The 13,858-nt window shown below is 39.6% G+C and overlaps 1 protein-coding gene across 1 annotated transcript in view; it reads right to left on the bottom strand.

Annotated features, from left to right (window-relative positions):
* Positions 1-223: 223 nt before the first annotated feature.
* Positions 224-13,858, bottom strand: part of LOC101845681 (putative oxidoreductase GLYR1) — a 52,468-nt gene continuing 38,833 nt past the window's right edge. Inside the window, exons 10-15 of the mRNA XM_005096155.3 lie at positions 12,691-12,801; positions 10,641-10,742; positions 9,181-9,346; positions 8,202-8,381; positions 4,437-4,628; positions 224-2,209 (exon numbers count right to left, since the gene is read on the bottom strand). Coding sequence (XP_005096212.1) covers positions 2,151-2,209; positions 4,437-4,628; positions 8,202-8,381; positions 9,181-9,346; positions 10,641-10,742; positions 12,691-12,801 — 810 coding nt within the window. The 3' untranslated portion in view covers positions 224-2,150. The remainder of the gene's footprint in view (positions 2,210-4,436; positions 4,629-8,201; positions 8,382-9,180; positions 9,347-10,640; positions 10,743-12,690; positions 12,802-13,858) is intronic.

Here is a 13,858-nt window from a genome sequence, read left to right as displayed (position 1 = left end):
TTTACTCATGCCATGCAACTTCTGAAAAGAAGTGGACAGAAGATTATAGTCATTTGAAACAATCAAGGGAGAATAGGTGCCATGGATTTGGGGAGGGGGGGGGGGGGGGTTGTTTTTGAATATCCACAGCAGAGCATCAAAAGCTTCTGCATTTTTGTTCTTAATTTTGGATCAAGTTTTCAAAGTCACAAACTCAGTAATTTCCAGATAAAAATAAGCCAGATGGGATATGTCATTCGTTTATTAATGCATACATTAACAAATAGAGCCAGAGCTTTACAAACATCTTAATAAAATGTGAAAACATACTTTTCATGGCATTAAAAAAACAAAAAACAAAAAAAAACAAAAAAACAACCATAAAATTTCTAAGAAAATAAAGGAGAAAAAAAAGAGGGAAAAAAAAATGTTATTGCTACCAGGCAAAGAGCAAAACTGAAAATATGCACCATGGAGCTCTAAAACCAAGAAAGCCAAAGACATCTGAAGCAATTTTAAAAAAAAAAAAAATGAGGTACTTTGCTGGATAGAATATTTCACAACAGATGCAACAGAGATAGCTTGGCTTGTGTGCAAATGATGGCATCAGTCAGCTGAGTGGCAATTTTTAAACTCAAAACACATGAACTGAAATTCGATGACAAGCCACGTACAGAAGGGGAACAAAATGAAACCTACAGTGTGCTTTGCTTAACCTAGAAGATGAGCTAAATACAATGCACAATTTTAACTGTCTTAATTTGTTAACACACCCAACAGAGTATACAATACTAACTATACAGAATACAGGGTCTCCTATACATAAAAAAGAAGAGAATTATTCTTCAACTTTTATTCCCCCCCCCCCCCCCTTCCTACCAACACAAATCACTCCACAAAGCTATGTTTCAGAACATAGAATGACCAAGCTTTACAGATAAGTGGCACCCCATGTTCATTCTCATATAATACGGACAAACTACTTGCATTTAAAGCCCAATAAACAAAGCCAAATAAAATATTGAGACATTTCTTCAGGCTTTATGTTATTAATTTGTGATTTTATTCAGCTACCCAGCCTCCTTCGGCTTCAGTACATTATATGCATTTATTTACAGACAACTTTATACGTGATTTAAGGGTACTGAAAATGTGAAATTTATGTGTCTGTCGCCAGGTCAGTGATCTAGATGATACTAAAACACCACAAAGTAGGCGGGAATTAACAGGAACTTGGCACAAACATGATTACAGAGTTTCCAAACTAAAACTCAGAACAGAGGTGTTTACTTTCGAAAGGTCAAAACAGAGTAAACCAAAAGCTAAGCATTATTAAAATTGAAGAGTTTGTATTGATCAGGAATAATTTATCCCGGGTCAACATACTTATTTCTGAAGATTAAAAAAAAAAAAAAAAAAAAAAAAGAAAAGAAAAAAAAAGAAAGAAATCAAGACTGACATGAGGTCCTACACTTACCTTTTAAGTACCCTTCCCCTTCCAATACATTGACTGACTGTGTCTCATGAAACAGTTCAGATCACAGTGTACCCTTAACAAACTGTGTCTTTATTCACCATCAATAATAATGAAAAAAAACAAAAAAAACCTCCAAAAAACTAAGAGACCCCCGAATTTGCCTCGTAAAGGCAACTATGAATCCTGCACATTTCCTCATTTTAAAAAATCAGAGCAGCAAAACACACTAAAAATAAAGTGACATCACGTGTCATACCAAGCATGACCATGACCTATAATAGTGTGTAGTCCATGCAAAAGGGAATCTACAAGAGTATGAGCTATACTATATAGAGAGATGAATAAAACAGCATTATCAAACAATGGTGTGAGGGACAACCATAATGATTCCGTGAGGCGAGATGAAAATGAGGATGAAAACTGATGGAAATCATGGGGAACAATGAAAGATGGTAGTAGTAGGACTTCTCCCATGTTACTTGGGAGCTGCTCTTATTCAAAGCTTGTCGAGTCCCGTCAAGTCAGATCATGATTTCAGTCCATGCAAACTGTGTCTAGAAAAGTAAAAGATGAATAAAATGTCAATGACCATTGCGTGTTAGACTATCATTTTGACTTGAGGCCAGATGACAATGACAACAAAAACTTGATGCAAATGGCTGGGGGGAAAATGATGACAGGTTGTTTTTCCAGGTTACTTGGAGCTGCTCTCGTTCAATCCTGTTGCATCTCCACCGTCAGCACCGAATTCATCTGAAAGAAACAATAAACAAACATCTATAAATCATAGGTCATTAAGATTTTTAAAAAACCCAACCCCAACAAACAAACAGAAAATCAAAAACCTCGATATGACAATAAAACATTTAACATATCACAATTCTGCATTAAAGCCAACAAAAAAAAACAACATAATTTTACCATAAAGAATCCATAGCTCTGAAAATGACTGTTCCATCAGTGCAAAGCGGGGATCAAGGACTGGTGATGGGTCTCATTTAAATATTGAGAAATGCCTAAGCGTCTCAAACAGCTTCTCCCAATCCAGCCAACTGTACCTACCCGTGGTGGTCCCTGTCCTCATTGACACGGCTCTGGCGAATGGCGAGTTGTTGGCGCCAACAAACCAACCCCCCCGTTTCCTAGAGGGGTTAAAACAACAGGATGGGAGCAGGTGTGGCCCCACAAGGTGCAGGAGGCAGAACCCACCGATGCGTGGTAGACGCTATGCTCCTCACTAACACACCCCTACTCTCCCTTGAGTGGGTGTCTATTCTGCTAACACCTCTACTATTTTCATCAACACACCCTCTGTGGCTGAGAAGGTACCAGCCAGTTTGAGAGTGACTGGGTGCAGGGGATGGACCGAGCAGAATGCCTGACTTGCTTTCTGGCCGTGAAACCTCTTAGTAAAGGCACAACGACCCAGGACGTGACGATCCAATGGCTTTTCCACTTGGCCAATACCTCATGAAAGAGTCGAAAACCTTAGCCAGTAGCCATTGGTGGCGGGGAATGGGCAATGTGAACCCTACCGGAATTACACGGTCACAGGGCAGTTAGGTCTTTCCAGTCTCATGAAAACTCCTAGTACCCTCCTATCCTCAACATGAATGGCCTCTTCTCAGGGTGGGCAGACAGTCCACAGACACCCCAGTCCACAATGCCATGACACAAAGAAACAACAACAACAACAACAACATCAGTGCAAAGCAATTTCACGGATTACACATCTAGTGCAGGGGAGGTAAACGTGTTACGTGTTTCAGTAAAATACAAAACAATTGAGAGGAATACCAAGGGACTCCAGAGTGGGGAAGATTATTTAATGAGTTTCCACCCCCCCCCCCCCCCCAGGCTTGCTCATAATAATTGTGAACCTATAGGAAGAGACAAATGAAGAGGGAGAAGGATCAGAAAAGAAAAGAAACAATTAAAGTCACCAAGAACAACCGCAACAATTTCACCATCAAATCCCGTCAAACAAAAAAAAGTCTGAAAATCTACGGTTCCAATGAAAGAAAAGAGAGGATGACAACAATTTCAGAATGCAGAAAGAAGATGTTGAAAAAACAAAAAAAAAAACAAAAGGGAAGAAACAATTCTCGAGCATACATCATTGAAGAAAAGGTTAGGCCATTATTAATGTAGGGCAGTTGCCACTAGTACAATCATTACACCCAATACAGATCTTTACCGCAAGATGCATACTGATAGAATGTCCAGACTTTGGAGAGGCTTGCAGGTTTAAAAAATTGTAAATAAATAGCCAATTTTATAAGTAAATTATCATATATTTGAACCACTTAGATTCCTTTTTTTTGGGTAAGTGTTATACGGCGCTTGCAACTACCTCATAAGGTCATATGAGCGCGCGGGACACACCAAACATTTTCAGTAGGTAGGTAATTTTGAATTTTGCCTGGGTGGCGGCCGAGCCTACCCGTATCGATTTTAGACCACCAAGGGATCTTTAACGTGCGCAACTTGCACACGGGCCCTCCGAGATTTTTCGCCCTTGTCCGAGAAAGTTAGGTGTAGATCTTTCCTACCAGAAGATCAGGGGTGTGGCTGAAAGATAGCAGTAAGGAGCCATGGAGTAGCAGTAGAAAGGCTTCAGAAAGAATTAGGAGCCCAGAGAAGGGGGCAAAGAGGTGACCGGGCGGGGGTAGAAAGTGGAGACGAAAGCAGACGACAGACCATTACTAGAGAGCAGGAAAGAAGGTGAAAGAAGACAATTTTAGAGAAGAAAATTTGCGGTCGCTACCCAGAATCGAACCCGGCACCTTTGAATGAGAGGCAAACACCTTAACCTCTAGGCCACGAGAGCCCCCCATTTAGATTCGCAAAGTAAAACCAAACCATGCTACAAACTACAGTGAACATGATTAACTTGCGTCTCAAGTGCCATACGGCCGTTCGCAGTAGCGAGCACCGTAAAATTCTTACCAAACCAAACCAACCGACACCCAATACTCACTGGCAGCTTTGAATACTGCAGCCACGTCTCCCTCCCCATAGCCCATGCGCCTGGCTTTCTTGAACAGTTCATTGGCCGCGGCAGCCAAGTGTAAGGGCTGCTCTACACTGTCTCCTAGCCCTAACACCAAGCGAAGGTCCTTCTGTTGGTGTTGCAAGGGGAAGTGAGGATCGAATCGGCCGTTCAGGATAGCTGCACATGTGGAGAGACAATAGTATATGAAATATAATAATTACATATATTTATTATACGTTTACTATTCTTGAAAGGACAAACGTCAAACAACATCAAGGTCATATATAAAGCAATGTATTTTTAAACAAGTCATGTCAGCAAAATAATGATGGATGAAGTGGGAATGGTGAAAAAGAAAAAAAAAAACTTGGAGCATTTAATAAATTCAAAGAGCAATAGATTATAGTAGCAAAGAGGGGTCTGCAAGTTACATAACAAACCAGTCCCTGAAACCTTCTTTGCGGCTTCAGCATTTAGAATTAGTAAAGGTTTTATGACACTTGCAACACAAATAGGTCATATATGTGTCGAAGATTAACATACACAGAAAAGAAAGAAAGATAAGGATGATAGATGTTTGATAGGATGGAATGATTAATTATTATCATTGATCAGCGAAGACAAAATGTAGCCACGGTCCATTTCCATCAGCAGTACTAGCAGTGCTTCTAACAGCTGAAGCTGAAAAGTAAGGAAAATTCTGCAGGGGGTTCGGTTGGGAGTTCGGGGTGAAGTCCCCAAGAAATTGAAATTTAGAGATTCTAGAGGGTTAAAAATAGCATTTGGGAGCCTGTTCGAATAGATTGCCTACAACCCATAACATTTTATTTTTTCAACAACATTTTGTCTTGTTTGATTTCTACACCTACATATCTTTATATTGCTGGCAATGTTTAATTCCATTGCTACTATAATTCAATTAATTGGTCATCGCACAATTGACAGAGGGCAAACTTTGGAATAATGAATAGAAAACGACGAACGGATAGGTTTAATATTCGGTGAACACCGCTATCAATAGTTTAAGATAATCCAGAAGACAGCTGCCTCTACCCTGCTGCCTGAAAGAACTAAGCTGGGCTGTGAGGAATGCATCCAAGCAGAAAGACAAGAGGACACTTGATGAACGCTATTCTCCACGCTGGAACAGCGCGCAGGGAGTATAGAAAAAGAGACAAAGCAATAAACAGCTGAGCACCCACATAGCGAAATCAGCAGGACGCGCTGATATCTTCTCATTACTTATAAAGTAAAATTTTGTAATGTACATTTCTTAATATAAAAAATATACTTGAATAAGAAAAACCTTGGGAATGAAAATCTGTTCACTATATGCGGGTATTGCTATGTATAAGAAATGATGGGTAGAGCACAGATAGCCGACCCAGACGGTCAACAAGCTAACAGCAGAAAGAAAATTTTTCAAGAACTCACTGGCAGCAAATAATCTTTTTTAAAGGAAACAGTAGAAAGTAGACCTGCATGTGAGCCTCAACTAGATTGTCTGAAAATTTTGCGGACCCCCCCCCCCCCTCCATAAATAAGAGCTTTTGTGGTTGTCATAAGGAAGGACTTCAGAGTAACGAGCGGCCACCCCAACAAACACAATAAAGAAGAGACCTAAACCTAACCCAAAAAAGACCCCGCAAGAGGCCTCATGTAAAAAGGTCCAAAGTGAAAAAAAAATTTTAAAACCACACTCCAAAACAAACAAGGAGCTTAAATATGGCCTACATCTACATTGCTATAATACAATAACACAATAGAATTGGAATATGAATCCTCCATATATAGATCTAGTAATCTAAATAAATCTAGATCTAGATCTTGTAGAACAAGTGAATAGGAATAGGCCTTGAACTAGAAATCCGCATCCGATTCCGAACAGAGGGACTCAGCTGAGTCTAGATCTAGATCTAGACTAGATCTAGATTCTAGCCTAAATAAATAAATAATTCACGCACCTGATGAAATGGTTTTTACCAATATTAATATTCATAGCTGCCACTCAGGAATTTCAAAAAAGGAGGAAATTCATGCGAAGGCGGACGCGTGCTCTCCGAAGGCCGGAGTAAAACCAGTGAGATCCAGAGGCAATATATACTGGAAAATCTACCCTACGGTTTTGGAAGGGAAAACTGTAACATTTCTTAACCATAGGCAACTGAATTAAAATGTATTGAAAAAAAACAACAACAAAAACCAACAAAGGCACTAAGTAGACTAACAATAAGCATTTGAGTTTGAGTCAATTTGACACAGTTTGGACTTGGTGACTAAAAATCCAGTGTTTGTTGCAAGCTGGTGTCTTATAAAAATGATTTCTTTCACTTTAAACGTGTACATCGATGTAGAGCGCGCGCAGTATTGGATGAAGGAGGCAACACCTTTGCCGCTGTACTGAGCACTCCTGTACAATTGCGGTCCCGTTTGCACTTAACTTACTAGATCTAGTCCCTCTGTAGTGTGTAGATCTAACCTGAATTAAAATTATAGCCTAGGCTATCTAATCTAGATCTAGAATCTAGATATCTAAAAATGTGTAAATCTAGATTATGTCTAGAGATAGATTATCTAGATCTAGATCTAGATTCACTTCAACAGCCACAATAGCCGTCATGTAAACAAACGGGACCGCAATTGTACACGAGTGCCGCGATTTCTGTATCGCACAAAACGCAAAGTGCAGCAAGCGGAGCTCCTTTTATTTTTGCATTCTGCATCAATTTCTCTCGAATTTCCGCCGTTTTCAATGACAACTCGGCGTGCTAACCGATGGCCGGTCGACACTGTGTTGCTCCACAATAAACAAAGTGAAACTAGCGCTAGGCCTAGAAGAACGGAAGTAGAAAGCTACGGGCGGACATGAGCAAGCTGCGTTTTCGTTTCTCTCCCGGTTCGGTGTTTTCCGCGTGTAAAAAAGTATCGCAATTTGCAACCGAGCGCGGTCCAGCGGAGTAAGGAGAAAAGTAGCAGGAAAAGCTAGATGAAGCGGAGTTTCCGCTATTTAGCGGGAAAGTGGCAGCTATGATATTACAGGACAACCTATGATAGGGTTTGACACAATAGAATTGGAATATGAATCCTCCATTGAGGTCTATAATGATCTATAAATCTAGATCTAGATTCTATTAGAACAAGTGAGTCGGACTTGAATGAATCTGAACAATTGAATTAATCAACAAACGAAATTCAAAATGGCCGCTCGAGCACGAAACTGAAAGTAGATAATTCAGGTCGTCGTCCTTTTTCGTATTCGCATTTCTACTCAGGTTCCGACAATTATGTCGGAAACGCCGACGTTGGCACGAAAACAAAATGCCGACAAAGCCGATGGGAGAAAAAGGGGGCGCTGGCAGTCGGCCAGGCCTCGCACTACGCACAGTGACTGATACAGGTGGGCCTAGCCTAGCGATAGCATTGGCCGGCTCGCGGGTCGGATTTCAGACGATTGTCGGCAAACATGCAGGTCTAAGAAAGAATATTTTTTCAGAAACTAGCAGACTTTTTTTTCCAGGAATCGGCAGAAAGAATATCTTTCAGGAACTTGCAGAAATATTTTTTTCAGGAACCAGCAGAAAGAATACTTTCTTTCAGGAACGAGCAGAAAATTATTTTTTTTCAGGAACCGGCAAAAAGAACATTTTTCAGGAACTAGCAGAAATCATTTTTTTCCCCAGGAATCAACACAAAGAATATTTTTCATGAACCAGAAGAAAGAGGATTAAAAAGAACCCCAAAACGACTCACCTTGGCTCTTATGATTGATGGAGCGACATGAGAGAGACCCGAGGGAGAGCACCTCTGCAAAGTCCTCCATGTCGATGCCCAGCTTTTCGGCCAGAGCCATACCCTCTGCCAGGCTGGCCACCACATTGCCCAGGATCATGTTGTTGATGAGCTTCATGCGAGTCGCTGTGCCCACCTCATCTGTAGATCACATCGGGAGAACATGAAACCGATCAGAGAATGTAAAAAGTCATACCAGACACGGCGTCATACTAGAACAGCTTAATATCCAGTGCTCACTGGGGGATCGTTCTCCAATACAAACTATAATAATAATAATACAAACTGATAGCCCGACTTGCAGTCTTGAAATCAAACTCGCGTTTATTTTTTTGGCAGCAAGTCGGGTGATCGGTTTGTTGTGCCACAATTTGCCACAATTTTGGTCACTTTGCGCCCTCAATCTGTCTAGCCCCGCCTACTAAAAACAATCAAAATCATGCCAATGGGCACTGGGTATAACTCACTCACTACAACAAGCTGACTGATTGGCTCAGCGTCTTCCTCATCACCACAACGAGACGTTTCATCAGCCCCATTACCGTTGGTGTCCCACAAACAATCCACTTAAGTTTGTTTGGGTACTTTTTACACCAGTCAGAAAAATTAGTATAACAAAGCTCCTATAGATTCAGGAAATGAACACTTAAAACAACATTTTAACAATACTCAGCTATAACAAGTCTTTCAATACAATAATCATGAAAAAATAATTTAATGAAGACATATATATATAAGAAAACAAAAACAAAAATAACTAAGGACAGGACAGAGCTAAAGAATCTCCTAAAGCAAGACTTCTTAAAACGATTCTAGAATCCAAGCACACTTTACAGTATTTTCTAAAAGTAGAAAATACAAGAAAACACCTGTGATTTATAAAATTCTTTATCTTGATAACATATTTAAAAGCAAAAATGTTCAGGCTTGTCACACTTACTTCCAAGATAGAACGATCGCTTTCCCATAGCCTCAAAGCAGGAATAACAGTCATCAAAGAGCTTACGGTCACCAGAACACAAAATGAGAAGCTGTCCTTCCAAGGCGGGCACACGACTTCCGCAGACAGGGGCTTCCAGAAACGCGCCACCACGGGCCATAATGGCCTGAAATGCAAACAGAAACAATTTCTAGTTTAAAGAAAGAGTACACATATAATATATACATACAGTTAAAAATTCTTACCTAAAACAATTAAGTACAAAAGGCCATTCCAGCCACAAACAATAATAAAAAAAACAAAAAAAGAGGAAAGAAAAAGAAAGAAACTGAGAATAGAACAATGGTACTGTTACCTCATAAACATACAAAGCAAAATTGCCGCATAATTCACTGTACCTTAACACCAATAAAATCAGTTGTGTTCAACACTGACAGTGCCAAAACCCTTATATCCATATGGGACTCCTGAGTAGATCAAAGATTTTTTTTTACGGAACAATCTAAACTAGTGTTTTCAGCTGTCAATCATACATGATAAGGTAGCGACTACTGCTGGAAGGAAAGGGTAAAAATAACTTTGTAAATGAAGAAATTCCAAAAATACATCAATACTATAAGAGTAAAACAAAGTGTTGAGAAAAAAACAAAGCAACAATCAGACTCGTACAAAATACAAAACCGGAAGTAAGATGACCCCACAACAACACCTTCTATACTCAGTGGGTGTCTTCTTTTTTCAACAGTTCACAAAAAAATCAACAAAAAAAACAACCAAACAAAAACGAACCCCCCCCCCCCCCAAAAAAAAAACAACTAAAAGAATAATTAAGTTGGCCCCTGTCCACTCTGTTCTGGCGCTAAACCACCCCCCCCCCCCCCCCCCCAAAAAAAAAACAACCAACAAAAAGAATTATTAAGTTGGCCCCTGTCCACTTTGTTCTGGCGCTAAAAAAAACCCCACCAAAAAAGCAAGAGATTTCCACAAAGCTACCAGTGATGTAAGAATTCTGCACTGCACTATTTCTTTGTTCCAACCTGCAAAAGCATTAGACTGATTCCTTAGTTCCAGCTTGCTAAAAGCACTGGACTGATTGTAAATGTAGTACAGAGAATCATTCACTCATAGGAATAGTCGGGCACAGGTAATTTAAACATGTTAAGGATTAAACAAAGTGTTAGAAACACGCATAATTGGGGCTTACTGATAATGAAAAATCAAAGAAATATCAGTCGCGAAATAGCAAATCGTAAGAGCCATCGTCATTTCAAGTTTTTCGTGTTCGTATTATCTGTGCCCAACTGAAGTATGCTATTTCACATTACCACTCTCCGTAGCTTTTTAGGACTAGCAAGAAAGGCAACCTCCCTAGTCACTTAGCATATATATATACAACTTTTCAGGACAAATATCCATGTGGGAGAAAGGTACAGGAAAACAAACAAAAATGAAAACTTTACATCAGCCACATCCTGTACGGTCTCCTCATCCACTGTTGACATCTCTACGTAGCATTTGCCTTTGGAAATGCCATCAAGGACACCCATGTTGCCAAACATAATCTGGAGGACAAAATAGAGAAAAGTGGGTTTTATTCCGTAAATTACTAACAGAAATGCACATTTCAAAATAAAAAACAAAACAAAAGCCATACAAGTTGTTATTTTAATAGTCCTCTACTGTTGGAGCATACCCTACTATTTCCACCCAAGAGTTGTGAAACATCAATATATAACAAACATGGCATGGGTCTTATGGCAATCTTGAGTGTAAGCAACAGTTCTTGAAGGGAAGTCAGAGGAAAAAAGTTCTGAAGACAATTGCTTTCAGTTTGTCATATTCAATTGTGTCACGACGTGGTAGCAAATGAACAAACATTAAGGTGATATCAATAACTTCATATGCCCCAAAATTGACGAGCGCTCGTCAATTTTTGGGCATTTGGAGTTATTGGTATCATCTTAAAGCTTGTTCAGTTGTCTCGCTATTGGTGAAAAAAAATGCTCATCTGTCTTGAATAGAAGTTGAGATATTTGAGATTGAAATGGCCGCCAAAGTTTGGTTATTTCCATAACTTGATAATTGTCAGAAACTGAAAACTTACATCTTTTGTGCTTTTAATCAACATTTTTCAGTAAAACCTACCCACAAAAGTGTTCTTAATTGGACAACTCTGGTATTAAGCCAAAAAACAAAAATTTGATAAAAATGGCCAGTTTCTTCAATTTTATTATTTTGAGGAGCGCCCGATTTCACCGGACTGCCTCACAATTACCAATAGCTTATTCTGAGCTGTCTTTTGTTTTACGTTCCCACTGACAGGTTAGATGCTTCAGAAGGTGGACTTCAACCCTGCCTGTAAAGGCCAACCTGGTCAGGGAAGGATACATTTTCTCCATTACATTATAGCGCCTCTGAAAATGTTTGGATGGAAATTCTTAATTGGATCCTAATACACTTGCTCAGACACACAGAGCCTACACGTATTAGAATTCAGATTGCTTTTATGGCCACCAGCCCAAGACAATCCCCTATATACAAACAACCACTTCCCCCCTTGTGTTTTTCTATAATTATGACATTATCTATCTAAGACAATTGTTTTTCTCCTTGACAATCATAGGTTATCTCAAGCAGTTTTCACTGTATATGTGTCGTGACGCAGTGGAATCAGGCGCTCGTCAATTTTGGGGCATATGAAGTTATTGATATCACCTTAATGTTTGTTCATTTGCTTTGCTTTCAGTGAAAAAATTATCCATTTATCTTGAATAGAAGTTGAGATATTTGTGATTAAAGAAGGTGTGGTTGCCTGGTTTCAGAGGTAAAATTAGCGAAAAAATGGTGGCCATAGTTTGGTGACTTCCATAGCTTATGAGTCCTTGGAAACTGCAAATTACATTTGCTGTGCCTTGAATCAACATTTTTACAAATAGTCCACACATAAAAGTGTTTTTGAATGGACGTACAAAGTGTTGAGCCAAAAAACAAACATTCGAAAAAAATTTCTAAACTGCCCGAAAAATGCTGATGTCTCGGATTTAATTATTTTGACGAGCACCTGATTTCACCACGACGCCTCATATATAACATTGGAGTCTGCTTAAACCGAAATCTGAGGGACTGCTGGATTTTCTTTGGACTAGTCGTGTTTTCGGTTTAAAGAGATTCCTGAAATAGTGGGGATTCTATTATTTTTTCAGTTTATAGCTTCTCTCTGACTAACCGTTTTCGTTTTAGTGGAATCCATTGTATACACACACATGTCTACATACAACTCTCAACTGTTTATATCTTTTCATTCCATTTTTTCTTTTACTTCCTGCCCTCTTGCTTGTATATGTATCTGAACCCCCCCCCCCACAGTCTTCCTCAGGCTCACTTGGCTCATAGCACTACAGACTTCAGGCTGAACAAGGAGTAAAAATACATCATGTGCAAGGTATAAAAACCATATGACTTAACATTGAGCAAGTAAAACCGCTGTGATAGTATCATAAAAACCCTCACGTCTCGAACTGCGGTGGAATCGGCCACACAGGTGAAGGTGATGTCGCATGACTGGACCACATCTGCTGGGTTGTTGCCCTTAAGTGCACCGGCTTTCACAAATTCACGACACTGTAGAAAGAGGAGAAAAAAGAACATGGGACCTTTAATGTAAAAACATATAAACATGTGTGCTCACATACATATATACATACATACATAGACACATCCACATAAGGAAGGGTGGATTATATCACTTTACATTACGCACACATATACTATAAATAACATACACCAGTACAAAGTAAGTTTCATATAAATGTGCAGCTGACCATTTTTGAGCAACAGCAGTATGTGGGTGGCTGGTGGCTGCTCCGGAGTGATTTGCTCCCTTATTTCCTAGCAAATATCTATCATCATTTTCTCTCCTTTTCTTTGTATGTCTTCACTTTTAAAAGAGTTTTTACAGCACTTGCAACACAAATACGTCATTTAAGTGCTGATGATCAGAGAAGAGTTAGTAGAGAGTAACATAGAAAGAAAAGAAAGCGGGGAGATAAAGACAACAAATGTCTGATCGGAAAGAGGTAGCAAACCAATCCAGTACCCCCCCCCCCCACCCACATACGTTGCATTTGGAGTACCCCCCCCCCCCTTTTCCATAATGTGTCCTGCTTGACGTACAATCCTCCATTTAAAAAGGCATAACATTTGCAGATGCCATAGAAAATACCCCAGGGTTGGACTGGAAATTGTTTTTTTAGGGCAATACAAGGATTTGACATCCAAACTCTCTATTTTGCACTACATTCTACCTAAAACATTTGCAGATAATCCTTTAATGGTTGATATTTTTCTCGGATTGGAGTTGGAGTGACACCCCCCTCCCTCACAAACTAAATAACTATACAATAAATATACAATCGAAATTGTTGTCGAGGAGAGGAGTGGCCGTCTAAGACAGGCCGTCTGTAAAATAAAAGAAAAGCACACAAGGGGGAAATGGTGAGTGGTCGTTAGTACAGGCAATTGTCCTATACAGGTGGCCCATACAGCAGTTTTTATTTCATTGTTCTTGTTAGACAAAGCTGACCAAACAATCAAATTAAATCCAAAGTAGATATTTTTACTCTCCCATCGACAAAATTTAGATCATTTAGGAGATGGGCTTAGCTTCCACCCGCCTGTC

This window comes from Aplysia californica, unplaced genomic scaffold, assembly GCF_000002075.1.
Source record: "Aplysia californica isolate F4 #8 unplaced genomic scaffold, AplCal3.0 scaffold00122, whole genome shotgun sequence".
Classification (NCBI taxonomy): Eukaryota; Metazoa; Mollusca; class Gastropoda; order Aplysiida; family Aplysiidae; genus Aplysia; species Aplysia californica.
The sequence above is the reverse complement of the archived record's forward strand: the minus strand, read 5'-3'. Positions and strand labels throughout refer to the sequence as shown.